This window comes from Oryctolagus cuniculus, chromosome 1 (genome assembly GCF_964237555.1).
Source record: "Oryctolagus cuniculus chromosome 1, mOryCun1.1, whole genome shotgun sequence".
Taxonomy (NCBI): Eukaryota; Metazoa; Chordata; class Mammalia; order Lagomorpha; family Leporidae; genus Oryctolagus; species Oryctolagus cuniculus.
This window is the reverse complement of record NC_091432.1, coordinates 220,772,344-220,787,443: the sequence shown is the minus strand read 5'-3', so window position 1 is coordinate 220,787,443 and position 15,100 is coordinate 220,772,344. Positions and strand designations below refer to the sequence as shown.

General features: G+C 45.7%; 1 protein-coding gene across 7 annotated transcripts in view; it reads left to right on the top strand.

Moving 5' to 3' along the window:
* ASTN2 (astrotactin 2) overlaps positions 1 to 15,100 on the top strand; it is a 1,032,549-nt gene that overhangs the window by 218,652 nt on the left and 798,797 nt on the right. For all 7 annotated transcript variants that reach the window (XM_070066427.1, XM_070066421.1, XM_070066416.1 and 4 more), the window contains exon 3: positions 1,688 to 2,072. In XM_070066427.1, coding sequence (XP_069922528.1) covers positions 1,688 to 2,072 — 385 coding nt within the window. The remainder of the gene's footprint in view (positions 1 to 1,687; positions 2,073 to 15,100) is intronic.

The window sequence follows — 15,100 nt, the reverse complement described above, 5'->3', positions numbered from 1 at the left end:
TTAGCATATATTAAGTAAAGATTTCAACAGTTTGCACCCACATAGAAACACAAAGTGAAAAGTACTGTTTGAGTACTAGTTATAGCATTAAATCACACTGTACAGCACATTAAGGACAGAGATCCTACATGAGGAGTAAGTGCACAGTGACTCCTGTTGTTCACTTAACAAATTGAGAGAAGCCTTCCAGGGGATCCTGAAGTGGCTCATTGTCAAAATCAAGGCAGGGCTTTGGCCACTGCTGCAGAGCCCTGTCTGAAAAACTAGCCACTTCTCAACCCTCTGAACACATGTTTGCTACCCCATGGGAGATTACAAATTCCATTTGAGTGAACTGAGGACCTTGCTAAGCATATGTATTAACTTCTCAATCTCAACATCATCATAGAGGGCTGAGCCTTTTTAGCGAATAGTGTTCTTTTTGGACTAAACAGGTGTGTTTAACAGCAATAACCTTCTGCCCCCACCCATGAAAATGTATTCAGAGTAAACCTTGGTCATTTTTGTGAGATATTACAGGTAAAAATAATTGTTCTTGCTTTCAATGAGATTATATCTAAGGAGTAGTCAACAACGCAGGAAGATTTGAAAGAAATGTTTTAGACAAAAGCAAAACACATAAAGAGATTCAGATATTATTCTGTGACTTAGCATCTGAATTTCTGAATCTCTTAAAATTTGTGATCCTTGTCCTCTCCCCCATGTAACAAAGAGGACCCTGTATGATTCTAGGGACTACACAACCAGGACTCAACAATACGGCCTTAACCTCTCATACATGAAAGACAATACAGAATGAGGCAGAGCAAGTTAACTGATGAGAGACCACCCAGCTCACCCCAGACAGGGAGGCCCAGTGAAAGCAAACCTTCCACTTCAAGCCCTTGGCAGGTGCTCTGGGGGAGGAAAGACATATTTTAGAACTCGCAGTCCAGGGTATTCCATGAATCATAGGAATCATGTAAGATATGTTCATAAACACTTAGCTTCCTTCAAATTAATGTATGATATGCAGGCTCCAACATTTAAGAGTTGGATGTACTAAAGAATATAAACATCAGTACGTCTTAAACTTTTTACTAAGAGACCCCTAGAAAGGTGTAGTTTTACGCACTCAATGAATATTTATTAAGCATTTACTTTGTGTCAGGCTGTATTGTTGGACATCAGATTAAGACCAGGGTTTCCAAAGTGAAGAAAGCACAGACTCTGCAGAAATCATGTTTAGTAGTGATATCTTTGTAGCAGATGTAAGAAAGGCTACTGTGTCGTGAGCTTTAGGTGCATTCATTCTAGAGACTGAGAGAGAGTGAGCAACTGCCCCGGGTTATTCAGCTGAAGGAGGAAGTGTCAAGGGTCAAGGTGCAGACACTCACCTGGGTAAAGCCATGGCCTTGACTCTTCCAACATTTAGCAAAGTAGATTGCTCTGACCTGGCCATTATGCATCTCATTTGCTCCTTAATACAACCTTGTGATGAAAAAAGAGCAAGGATTCTTACTCATCCTTTATACCCATGAAAAGCAAGGCTCAGAGAAGTCAAGGAGTTTGCACAAGGTCACACTGTGTGTTGGTAGGTGCAGTGTCTCTCTAGCTTCAGTGCCACAGCTGGTGGGTCCTGAGGCTGATGTCCTGGAGTCCAAAGAACACTGGCCCATTTTCTTCTCCTTCTTCCTTCCTGCTCCAGGGTGGTCTCATTGCTCTGCTGTTGCTGCTGCTGGTGTTCACTGTGGCGCTGTATGCCCAGCGGCGCTGGCAGAAGCGTCGCCGCATCCCACAGAAGAGTGCAAGCACAGAAGCCACCCACGAGATCCACTATATCCCTTCTGTGCTGCTGGGTCCCCAGGCCCGAGAGAGCTTCCGTTCCTCCCGGCTGCAGGCCCACAATTCTGTCATCGGCGTGCCCATCCGAGAGACCCCCATCCTGGATGACTATGACTATGAGGAAGATGAGGACCCTCCCCGGCGGGCCAACCATGTCTCTCGGGAGGATGAATTTGGCAGCCAGGCGACCCATGCCCTGGACAGCTTGGGACGGCCAGGAGAAGAGAAAAGGGACTTTGAGAAGAAAGGTGGGTCCTTTTTGTACATCTCTTCCAGGGCATGTGTTTGGGAACTCGGGGGAGGCACAGGAGCTGGGCAGTTGGGGACATAGACAACATCTTCTGGGATAAGCTATATTGGGCTTATAGCTCACCTCTCCACTGAGTTATCAGAGTTTGTCTCTTTTGGTCCTTTGGTAGTGAGAGGAGACAAACTGTCGTTCATGCTCCTGGGATGGGAGTTTTGAAGGCATCAGAGTCCATGCAGTCCAACTCCTCCGCAGTATTTCTTGATGACCTCCCTTGATGGCCTTCGTACTTCTCAGGAGAGTCCATGCCATTTCCAGACATTACTATTAAAATGTTTCTGCTCATACTGAGTGGAAGTCTATGTCTCTGGCCTTCCCTGCCCACAAAGAGAGTAAATCTGATCGTCATCATCTCCAGGGCAGCTCTTGGCAAATTTGACAGCAGAAAGGGACACCTGTAAGTTCTGTAAACCAGCCTCCATAAAGGGCACCAGCTTCTTCGGCTAGTCCCATGAAAGGTGTTTTGCAGACATTGCTCTCTCCTGGCCACTGTCTTCTGGATGGAGATTCTGAATTTTCATGACCTGGAGCATAACTGAGCTGACACTCTTCCTCATCAAGGCAAGCACACTAGTGCCGCACAAACTAGGACTTGCACCTCCCTCTTGACAGCTGTTCCACTTCTGTTGGTGCAGCTTGGGATCATGCTTGTTGGCTCTCATGGGACTTTGGATGACTAACACTTCTCACTCTTGCATTTATGTTGCTATAAAGACTCATTTTGTTTGCCCTGTTAGAGGACAAATGATTATTTGGACATAAGCACAAGATATGTTTATATTTATCTTAATTAAGAGTCTATGCGTCTAGCTCATTATAGGTGGCATTTGGCTGCTTTCCTGTCAATAAGTGCTAAAAGGGTCTAGTTCTCTTTTTTCACTTTCTTGTTTTTGTGAAGTGGATAATGATGATGGGTAGAGACCCCATTCCAGATTTTGTGCCTGTCCTCTTGAGAGCCTTGAAGAACCCTCATTGTATGGAACCAATTTGGGGGCTCTGGACTTGATATCTTCTTTTCTGTTCCAAATGTTCTCTTCTCAGGCCTATTTATCCACGAAACTCAGTGGATAAGTAAGAATACTGGGGGCTGGCGCTGTGGTGTAGCGTGTTAGGCTACCTCCTGCAGTGCCAGCATCCCAGATGGGTGCCAGTTCAAGTCCCGGCTGCTCTACTTCTGATCCAGTTCTCTGCTATGTCCCGGGAAAGCAGTAAAAGATGGCACAAGTCCTTGGGTCCCTGCACCCACATGGGAGACCCTGAGGAAGCTCCTGGCTCCTGTTTTCAGATCAGTTCAGTTCTTGCCATTGCGGCCAATTGGGGAGTGAACCAGCAGAATGGAAGACCTCTCTCTCTCTGCCTCTCTTTCTCTCTCTGTGTAACTCTTATTTTCCAATAAATAAATAAATCTTTTAAAAAAAGAATATTGGGGGGCTGGCGCCATGGCTCACTAGGCTAATCCTCCGCCTTGTGGGCGGAGTTCTAGTCCGGGTCAGGGTGCCGGATTCTGTCCTGGTTGCCCCTCTTCCAGGCCAGCTCTCTGCTGTGGCCAGGGAGTGCAGTGGAGGGTGGCCCAAGTCCTTGGGCCCTGCACCCCATGGGAGACCAGGAGTAGCACCTGGCTCCTGCCATCGGATCAGCGCGGTGCACCGGCCACAGCACACCGGCAGCGGTGGCCATTAGAGGGTGAACCAACGGCAAAGGAAGACCTTTCTCTCTGTCTCTCTCTCTCACTGTCCACTCTGCCTATAAAAAAAAAAGAAAAGAAAAGAAAGATAGGAGTAATGTACATTTTCCACAAATCTTTTGAAGTACCCTCATATATGAAAATAAGATTTATTTTACTTTATTTGAAATGCAGAGTCACAGAAAGAGATCTTCCATCTGCTTGTTCACTTCCCAAATGGCCATGATGGTCAGGGCTGGGCCAGGCCGAAGCCTGGAGTCAGGAGCTTCTTCCAGGTCTCCCACATGGGTGCAGGGGCTCAAGGACCTGGGCCATCCTCTGCTACTTTCCCGGGTGCTTTAGCAGGGAGCTGGATCAGATGTGGAACAGCTGGTACTTGAACCGGTGCCCATATGCGATGCTGGCATTGCAGGCAGCGACTGAACTCACTAAGCCACAATGCTGGCCCCAAGAGCTGTGTTTTAGACCTCAGACCTTCAGTCTTGGCTGGGCTTCTGAGACTCTCCTTAATCCAGCTACATTATCCGCTCCAGCCTCCCTCCAAGTGCCAAGCACTGGCCTGCTCACTGCTCTGGAGCATGGTGTGTGTTTCCCTTGTACACCACGGTCTCTTCTGGCTTAGAACTGCTGATTCAGTGACCATCTCCCTGGCCCGTTCCTTTTTCAAGTGCTATTCATCTTTCTCATGTGGTTTCCTATCTTGCAACAAGGACAGGCTACACTGACTTCATCTCTTCAGGTCCTGCAATGCCAGTCTCAGTGCTTCCCACATAGAGAATGCTCGGTGAGAGTCAGACAGCAAAGGTGGCCTTGAGGGCTGGTGTTCCTTTGGGAGTAATATGAATAAGTCCAGGTATCATGCTTTTCTTTCTAAATAGAAAAGTATTTAGATAAAGTGGAACTATCTTCTTGTGTGCTTAAATTTCTGTGGCATAACTCCTTGAACCTTGCTGACTTTGCATGGCAAATGGGTTCATTAACAGCCAGTCTACTTGAGTCATTGTTTTTTCTACGGGTGTCAGATGCTCTACAAGTGTTGGAGGAGTTTTCCTAGACCCTCATCAATTTTCCACACCAGTGTCTTCTCCCACCTAGTCAAGACAAATAGTTCACTCCCTCTTCTGGCTCCCAGAATGTGTTATTATTTTCAGCTTACCACGCTGTACAAAAATAATCAGTTTCTTATTCTGTCTCCTAGGCTAGACTTGGATATCTTTGAGAGCAAGTGCAGTATCCTCAGTCTTTGTTTCACCAGCCCCTGGAACAGTGTTGAGCACTTAATAGTTGTCATTCTGAACCACCTATTGACTGGATAATTGAAACCATTAATCATTCAGTTGGTCAGTCAAGTTAAATCCAAACATCGGTTAGAATGTATAGTATTCTGGTTTCTTTTTTTTAAAGATTTTTTTTATTTTCTTTTTATATGAAAGAATTATGGAGAGAGGTAGAACCAGAGAGAGAGAGGTCTTCCATCTACTGGTTCACTATCCAAATGACCACAATGGCCAGAGCTGAGCTGATCTGAAGCCATGAGCCAGGAGCTTCCTCCAGATCTCCTATGCAGGCACAGGGGCACAAGGACCTGGGACATCTTCTGCTTTCCCAGGCCATAACAGAGACCTGGATCAGAAGTGGAGTAGCCGGGACTCAAACTGGTGCCCATAAGGGATGGTGGTGCTGCAGGCGGGGCTTTAACTCACTGCACCACAGCGCTGGCCCTGAGTGTTCAGGTTTCAAGAGCCCTCACTGTCCTCCAGTCTAGAATCCCTAGCAGCTGAAGGCTTAGCAGAGGTTTCTGGTAGGGGTGACCAGAATAATGATAAGAGCAAACACTGGTGTAGGATGAAAACTCAGGAAGAACATTAATGCTAGATAAGTGACCACAGAGACAGGTGCCAAGAAGCAACTGATACAGGAAAATTCTCTCTCCTACTCCTCTTACAACACATAGACACAGGCAGACACAGATATATGCACACCATTCACCAGGCTTTGAGTAGAGAGTAGTAGATGTTTGTAGATTGAAGAGGCAGGTGGGGGGAACCAGTTTATTGTCAGTAATCTTGTTAGAACTCCCTTCCCCATCCACTCCCTTCCTTCTTCAACTTGGAAGGCTACACATTATGATGAAGAGGAGTCTGTAGAATTTGAGTTTCCCATCCAGTATTAGCTGTGTGACCTTGCTGGACAAGTCACATCCTCCTCTCCCATTATTGGGGCATAGTGCTAGAATTCTACCTTGCGGTGAGGCTGGGTAGACGCTTAAGTGGCATAGTGTATGTAAACTGGTACATATTCAAAACATTTCTACGTTGCTGTTATTTTCATTTATATTCAGTCTCCAAAGTGGTTACACTCTGCCAAACACCATGAGGCACCCTGGGGTAGAGATAAGGAAAGTATAACATCTATCCTCAAGGAAAATTCCAGGAATTCCCCTGGGAGATAAATTGTGGCAGGAAGGGGTAGGGAACTGGAGCCAAAGCTTGAAAAGAGGCCATGGGTCTCCCTGTTCCACAAGATGAGCATATAGCAGAGCTGGGGAAGGAGCCCAGATCTCGACACCAAACCCCATCCTCCTGGTCAAAAAGAACTGTCACTCTGACAGCTGTCATGCACTCTCAGAATGGGACATACAGCACCATGGTGGTGACCCATTGCCTTGGGGATTGGTGCCTCCCAAGTCCTATGCTGCTTTTTTAAAATTTTTTATTTATTTATTTTTTATAGGCAGAGTGGACAGTGAGAGAGAGAGAGACAGAGAAAGGTCTTCCTTTGCCGTTGGTTCACCCCCAATGCCTCTGCAGCCGGCACGCTGCGGCCGGTGCACCGTGCTTTACCGAAGCCAGGAGCCAGGTGCTTCTCCTGGTCTCCCATGCGGGTGCAGGGCCCAAGGACTTGGCCATCCTCCACTGTACTTGTCTACTATATGATAGTGACAGTACAGGAGACAGAACTGTGCTGCATCCAGAGGGTGCACGGGCTAATTCCCAAGAAATAATGAAAGTGCTCTTGGCCTCCTCTCCCGCGTGGCTGCTTCAGAGACTGCACACTCATAGACCGACTACCCCATGGCAGCTTCAAGACGACTCCTCCCTTTGTGTTTTCCTTCAGGCAGAACTCTTTCTGAACGGTAACAAAGCCAAGCTTTGTTCTCTGAAGTCTCAACACTGGCATTGAGAGAGACCAAACAGAAGTTGTCTAAAGAGAATGAATAGTGTATGCATGAGAAGTAAAGCATCCTAGTGGAATGGAAGTTAACAGAGAGTTGGACTCACAGGCTCCTCAGTGCACTGGTAGCATGGCCTCAGGCAAATATCTTAGCCACTCTGTGTCTTTCTATCACTGTCTCACCTATGTTCATCAGACCAAAATTATTTTTCCTGTAATGTTTGTTTGAGTAGGCTTTGAAACAGCGTATAATTTTAAATAGATCGCTTTATTTAATGCTGTATCCCAGCATTAAGATACATTAAGAAGGGAGGAAAGGAAACAATTTAGACAAGAAGGAAGTAGCAGCTACACTCTTCCTGATTCTAGGCAGAATACTGTAAACTTGTCCACAGGGAGGTCGATGCTAGAGCCCTCCTGCAGCCTTGTGGCCCCTGAGTAGCTGATCCTTCTTGCCTGGGTAGAAGGGGGACAAATCTGTTGGCAGGGTACAGAAGATCTGACAGGGCAACTCAGGCCAAATCTGTGCTCTGATGCCTCCGGTGGCCCTTGGGAGAGAACCGAGAGATCTCTCTTTTAAGGGGTGACCTAGGCATAGCTGTGAGTTTTGTCAGGAGTAGGCAGATTTTGAAAGACTGAGGAGTCCATGTGAAAGTGATCCCACAGCCCTTGAAATTATGTTGTCAGGGGCTAATCTCACCTGTACATGTCTGTCGTACTCAGAATTTGCCTTTAAACTCCAACTGCTTCACCATACTTGAGCTCTGTCAACCTGCCTTTCAGTTTGCACCTGCGGATAGTAAAGGGAGCAGTCTGGAGTCCAAAGGGATAAAGTTTCATTACAAAGGGACAGCTGCTTGGAGTCCCAGGTGTCAATTGTATTGTACTGAAGCAGGTCAGCATTCAGCTGACACAGGTTGGTGTGACTGTACCCGTGGTTAAACATCAAAACATTCTTGGTCAGTAGCTAAATGCCCTGAGACCTCCAGTGCCCTCCTGCTTTCTGGCCAGCAGATAACACCTCCCCAAGGATGCATCTGCCCTTCCCACTGCCAAGCAACAGGGTGAATTTAGGCAGGTATTCCAGCATCATGCCTGGCATCTTCTTACAATGAATCACTGTTTGTGACTTACAATCCTCAGGTATTTTGAAAATCACCCCTGACATCACCTTAATGAGTTGCTGAGAGTTTAACTGTGGTAGGTGTATAGCAGAAACTCAATACATCTTAATTCCAGTTCTTCTTAGTCCTACTTAAATTTATGTTTGCCTTCCCTGAATATCATGCATGAACGCATAAGGAAATTAAAATAATAAATTTATCACTTTATGGAGGGACGGAGTAGGAGATGGAGAAATGGATATTGGGTTTTGTTAGTTTTGTTTTATTATGAAAGAAATGCATGCTGTCCGTGGCAGAAGGGAAAATGCAAACAAGGAGAGAAGGGGGAGGGAATGTGGGGAAGGGGAACAGGTGGGGAGGCTTGAGAGGAGAAAGGAAGGAAGGAGAGACAAAGAAAAGGGAGCCTGAGTTGTATGAAGGAACAGTTAAAAATCCTAGTCTCTCAATCCTGTCCCTCAGATCTGAAGGCTAGACCAGACCTTACTAATAATTTGGCTTATAGTCTTCTATCATTTCTCAGGACACACACAACACAATGTGTATATGGTATGTTTGCACCATGACATATACTAATGGTATCATCTCACCTACATATAAGGTTCTACAGCAGTTTGATAGTCTCCTAAACGATATGAAAAGTGTCTTTGCATGTCAACCATGCACACCTACATTGTTCCTTTTGAAGGCTGCACAGGATCCCATCATATGGCGTAGCCAGAACGCACCAAAACTCATTTTATTACTCCCTGTTGTTGAGCATTACCTTAGTTTTCTGTACTAACAATGAGTCAACAGAAATCCTGTGCAGATAGATAGTTATAACAATCCTGTGCAAATAGTTCTAAAAAAAGATAGATATGTTTTTCCAAGTGTGAGAATGTTTATGTGGAAAGGAGAGGCACCTAAAAGCTTAATCAGTGTGTCAGTAGGTATGCACATTTGTGATTTTGGAAAGCACTTCCCTGTTTATTCAGTCTGAAAGTTTGCTTTATATTCTCAAGCAGTGGCTACCTTCACTCTTCCATGCAGTGCCACACAAGCAACCCACTACCTTATTATGATGGACCCTTCTGGTCTTCATCCATAGAGGGACTGTTTCTTCACATGTGCAATGTTCTCTTGGTTTGTTTGTTTGTAATTTATCCAAATTCTTTTGTCTAAAGTCAGTCCCTCATGAGTGAAGGGACAGAGAACAAAGGGTTTTCTTTGCTCTCCTAACCTCAGTTCAGGACCTAGGGGGGAGAAAGGAAAGTGAACCAGCATCACACACCAGCAGTGGCCCACATTCCACCAGTCACTTTGATGTGGGAACAGTGACCTGAGCCTTGCTGTGGGTCAGGGTCACAGTTCAGGCAGTCTCAGAGTGGGATGCTTGCTGAGTGATGGGGAAGAAGGGACTTTACTGGGTGCCTTGAAAAGGCACGTTTCTGGCCAATAAATCCCTTCATTAAGCCATGTGTGATTAATTAGCCTGAGCAGAAAATGAATGGAAGAACTGGATAGGAAACTGTTGCTGCTGCTGCTGACAACTGTTTCTCATGGATTGTGTCATTTACACCTCACAATACACTAACACCATCCCCGATGCTATAGAGAAGATAAAGGAAAGAGGGCTTGAGTAACTTTCCAAGGTCACACAGCTGGAAAGTGGCTGATCCAGATTAAAACTCTAGCATGAGAGTCCTATGGTCAGGGCGAGCTGGGATTTGCATGCACTGCATTGCATTAGGGATGGGATCCTTGGGAAGGCCATGAGCTTTTGAAATTCCAGGGATAGCTAAAGCTCAGTAACCTTGCTTCATCTACAAACCTGGGAATAGACAATCCAGGCCATGAACATCTGATCTCTGAGTCAGGATGCTGCTACGTAGTAATTTTGAGTTTCTGAGTTGGCTTTGGAATGTTTTGAGTGGACGTTGAGGGTGCAGGGAACTGTCATTCATGTGAACGGATCACTCGAGGATGTCAGAAACTAAGAAACTATTTATTAAATCACCCTTGTGACTCTCCCGGTGAATGTCATGTAAATGTCACCTTTGTGCAGTGATTTATGAGTTTTCACAACCCTCACTCAGTGCCTTGCCTTGATACTTAGTTTCTTGAAGAAGCACTAGCCCAAGTTTCCAGACCCCTCACCTTCTACCTTGTCATTCCACTCGTGGCTATTGATCCCTCCTCTAGCCTCATCCACACACATCATGGTCATCCTCACATCCCTCCCTGGTGATGTGCCTATTTTTATGCTTGTGCTTCCTGTCCACACAGCAGCCACTCTTTCATTACTGTTCTAGTTAAAACAGTCCTGGGCATAAAGCCTCCCCAGAGTTTCTGCTGCACTTGATCTTCAGTCTCTATGTTCCACAATGGCTTCATGTCTGTTCTTCAGACTTGCTAAGTTCCTTCTGCCACAGGCCCCTTGCACATACCACGAATATCTTTTCCTGGAAAAATCCTCTTCCCTTTCCCAATCTGTTGTGATATGGCTGACCACTTCTTTTTATTCTGGTTTTAGATTAAATGTCACCTCATCATAAACATAGTTATTATTGGCCTGTATTTCTCTTCTTTCATGTTCAATCAATAGTATTTCTTTAATAGTATGTCTTATTATTTAGATTTATTTATTACTTTTAAAAGATTTATTTATTTTATTTGAAAGGCAGAGTTACACAGAAGGGGAACAGAGACAGATCTCCCATCTGCTGACTCTCCAAATGGCCACAATGCCAGAGGTGGGCTAGGCTGAAGCCAGGGGCCAGGAGCTTCTTCTGGGTCTCTCACATGGGTACAGGGGCCCAAACACTTGGGCCATCTTCAGCTGCTTTCCCAGGCACATTAGCAGGGAGCTGGATTGCAAATGGAACAGATAGGAATGGAATCAGTGCCCATATGGGATGCTAGAGCTATAGGTGGCGACTTATCCCACTACACCACAGTGCCAGCCCTGATTTATTATTTTTTAATTACCTTACTAGACTGAGAGTCCAACAAGGTTAGGTTACAATGTATGCTTGAGGTTGTTCTATGCCTGATACAGTACCTGGCACATGCTAGATGTTAATGTGTGTCGGGTCAGTAGATAGGAATGGATAAGTGAATGAATGGATCAGTGGATAGCTTAGTGTCTTTCCACTAATAACTTCTGCATAAGCTCTTTATCCATCTTTCTTCAGTGGAAGATCTTGTTTAATATTTTCTGATCAATGATTTGTTGAATCTGATTATCCTATTTTGTCTTCATCAGAATAAGTTTTTTGTTTGTTTTTTTAAGATTTATTTATTTACTTCAGAGGCAGAGTTACAAACTGAGAGAGGGAGAGACAGAGAGAGAGGTCTTCCATCCACTGCTTCACTCCTGAATAGCCTCAATGGCCAGAGCTGGGCCCATCCGAAGCCAGAGCTTCTGTGTCTCCCACGTGGGTGCAGGAATCCAGGCACTTGGGCCATCTTTTACTGCTTTTCCAGTCTATTGGCAGGGAGCTGGATCAGAAGAGGAGCAGCTGGGTCTCGAACTGGAGCCCATATGGGATGCCAGTACCACAGGTGGATGCTTAACCTACTATGCCACAGCACCGCCCCTAAAATAAGTTTTGCTAAAAGGATACTTATTACATGTAGAATACTCTGATGCTTTCTGTCATTTTTATGTCATACTTTTAATGTTGATGTGAGCCCTTAAATTGGATTTCACAGTATGTGAGTAGGACATAGCCTGACATTTGAATACTTCTCCTTCAAGCTGATAGACGCTAAGAGTCCCACTGTGGGTATAGCCCCCAGACCGCTGGATTTGGGATGGCTTCCTGCAGGAGCTCCTTGATTAGACATCTGAAGGATACAGATCATTAAAGGGGCTCAGGGTAAAGGGTTATGGAGGAGCAAGGCAGGCTGATGTCTTACCCTCAGTCTCCCTGTAACCAGCCTTTAATATCTTTCACCCAAACCTGTATCCCCAGCCCATCATTAACATTTTCCCTTGAAACTGCTCAACCTGCCTTCCCAAAGAATCCTTTGTGCCTCCATCAACTTATTTTCAAAGGGCGCTTTATCTTCTGAAAATCCTGGTCCTCAATCCACTGCCTGTAAATGTTCTTTAAGCCACATCTCCTTCCTCTTTCTAGCTGTCTTGTAGTCCCAGGAGACTCTCTAAGAGCCTGGGAAACTCCCCTCCAATAGCAGCTCCCATTTTGACAGTGCCTTGAAGGTGCTGCCAAGGCTACATTGCTGGTGGGGCTGGGGTTGCAAGAGGCAGGCAGAATGGGGCAGAATTGGCTTTAACCAGTGTAAGACTCTGCTTTAACCACATCAGAGCATTAAACTGTCACACACCTTGGCATTCTGCAAGAGATTAGTTTGCAAAGTTTCTCCAGCATACAAAGAAGAAAAGTTTGGAGATGACTTTCCTAATATCAAATGCACTGATTTCCTTCTACCGAACTGATTCTCCCTTTCCCTCATGCAAAGTACGTTTTGAAAGCTGCATTGTACAGGGTCCCAAAGACTGATTGGTGTGTACTTTGAACTCCTCAGCACTTTCAGCAGCTGTCACCAGAGACATGGCAAGCCATAGAGGGAGATGGGTTGCTATTTAATCGTTGCATCTTCTTGGGTACACACCTCCCTCACTACTCATTCATTCATTTGCATTTTCATTCATTTCTTTAATAGATGCTTATGAGTACCTACTAGGAGCTAGAAACTGTTTAACATAAACATGCAAAAAAGGAAATCATCTTCCCTTGTAAGCTTACAGTTCGAAGGGCATAAAACAGTAATAGCTGCTTTGCTTTATATGGCTATTTTTCATTTATAAATATTATGTAATAAACTATTTGTATCCTGGACCCTTTAAACATTTTTTTTTTAAAGATTTACTTATTTGAAAGGCAGTTACAGGAAGAAGGAGAGAGAGTGTTACAGGAGGAGAGGCAGAGGGAGAAGAATCTTCCATCTGTTTGTTCACTCCCCAAATGGCCACAATGGCTGGGACTGCACCAGGCTGAAGAAAGGAGCCTGAAACTCTGGAACTCCATCTGGGTCTCCCATGTGGGTAGCAGGGGCCCAGATAGATACTTGGACTATCTTCTTCTGCTTTCCCAGGTGCTTTAGCAGGGAGCACTTGATGTTGGCATTGCAGGTGGTGGCTTAACTCACTGTGTGACATTGTCACCCCCTACTAAACCCTTGTGAGAGACCGAATCTTAGTCCAGCTCAGGGATATTAATTTACTTATCCATGATACACAGAGAGCTTGACCGTGCAGTTGAACTTACATATATGTGTTTTGAGTTCAGGTTTGCGCGCCTTGATTTTGCTACACTGCATTCAACTCCATGACATCCTGAATATCATTTGGCAAATGGCATGTTATATCTGTGCTGCCCTCCCCTCTTAGTTGTAAAGCAAATTCCTGCTCCTTGGAAGTATTTTTTTTTTTTTTTTTTTTTTTTTTTTTTTTTTTTTTTTTTTTTGACAGGCAGAGTGGACAGTGAGAGAGAGAGACAGAGAGAGAAAGGTCTTCCTTTGCCGCTGGTTCACCCTCCAATGGCCGCCGCTGCAGCCGGCGCACCGCGCTGATCCTGGCAGGAGCCAGGAGCCAGGTGCTTTTCCTGGTCTCCCATGGGGTGCAGGGCCCAAGCACCTGGGCCATCCTCCACTGCACTCCCTGGCCATAGCAGAGAGCTGGCCTGGAAGAGGGGCAACCGGGACAGAATCCGGCGCCCCAACCGGGACTAGAACCCGGTTTGCCGGCGCCGCAAGGTGGAGGATTAGCCTATTGAGCCACGGCGCCGGCTCTCCTTGGAAGTATTCAAACAGCGCTATGCAACCTTTTGTCAAGGATTGTGTAGCAAAGTTAGAGATTAGGCACCATTCATGTAATCCCTTCTAATTCTCAGGTTGTAAAATTTGAGCTTAATCTTTTTCTATTTCATTTTCTTCTTAGGACTTCTTAGAAAACAAAGAGGGCAAGATCAGTGTTTAAAAATATGTTTCTTAGAATTAGGCATCCTGGCGAGTATTCAGAATTGAGTTTTTCTTTCTATCCACCCCCACTTCCCTGTTTGATGGACAAAGCAAAGGCCACTTGTTGAGTGGCAGAGTTCATTGCTGCTCTGATCAGTTGGACGGCATGGTGCAGTTAACAAGCCTGAACAAGACCGGATGCTGACTCTGTGGCTCTTCTGCTTTGGTTTCTTGGCTCAACCCTCTCCCTGGGCATTGACCCTGGGGTCTAAATGTCTAGGCTCAGGCAAAGCAGGAGGTAGCAGCGCCTCCAACAGAAAGGAGCTTGGCGTCCCCAGACTGTCCTCCTCTGAGCTGTCTCCACACTTTCTAAAATGAGACATACGCAGAGATTTGTCATGGAATCACCAACAGGAATGTCACCAAAGCTGTCACCAGAGCCCCTTCAAATGTGACTTCCCGGCATTAATTGTCATGATAGCAAAACAAATGGGCGGTCTCTGAGCACTTGCTCTTCTCCCTCCTCCCTCACGAAACTCTCCCCCTCTTTCTGTCTCCTCTTTCTCCATACTCCCTCCTTATCTCTGGGGGCCCTTGGGTCATTCTGACTTGATTAGACTTTGCCTGGAAAGGCAGCCCAACCGCACAGTGACAGATGAGGGTGAAGGAGTTTTGATAAATGTCACGGGCTGAGGAGACTGTTCCCTGATTGATCAGAGCTGGAGCAATTTCCCAGCAGTCAGAGGACTTTGTACCTCCTGTCTTGGCCTCCTGTGAAATGACTGCAAACCACACAGCGGGGGACTGGCTGTCACAAAGGGAGCTCAGGGCGCTCAACCTCAATGTCTGCTAAAGGAACACAGCCTGCACCTGCTTCCATAGGATCACCTACCACGGGAATGCAGCCAATCTGCACATTACCCACGATGATGATCAGTCCTCTTGTACTGAATGTCTCCAAGTGATGAAAGGCACGTGTCCTCAATGCAGAAAACTTTAATAAACAGAAATCCATAAGTTAAC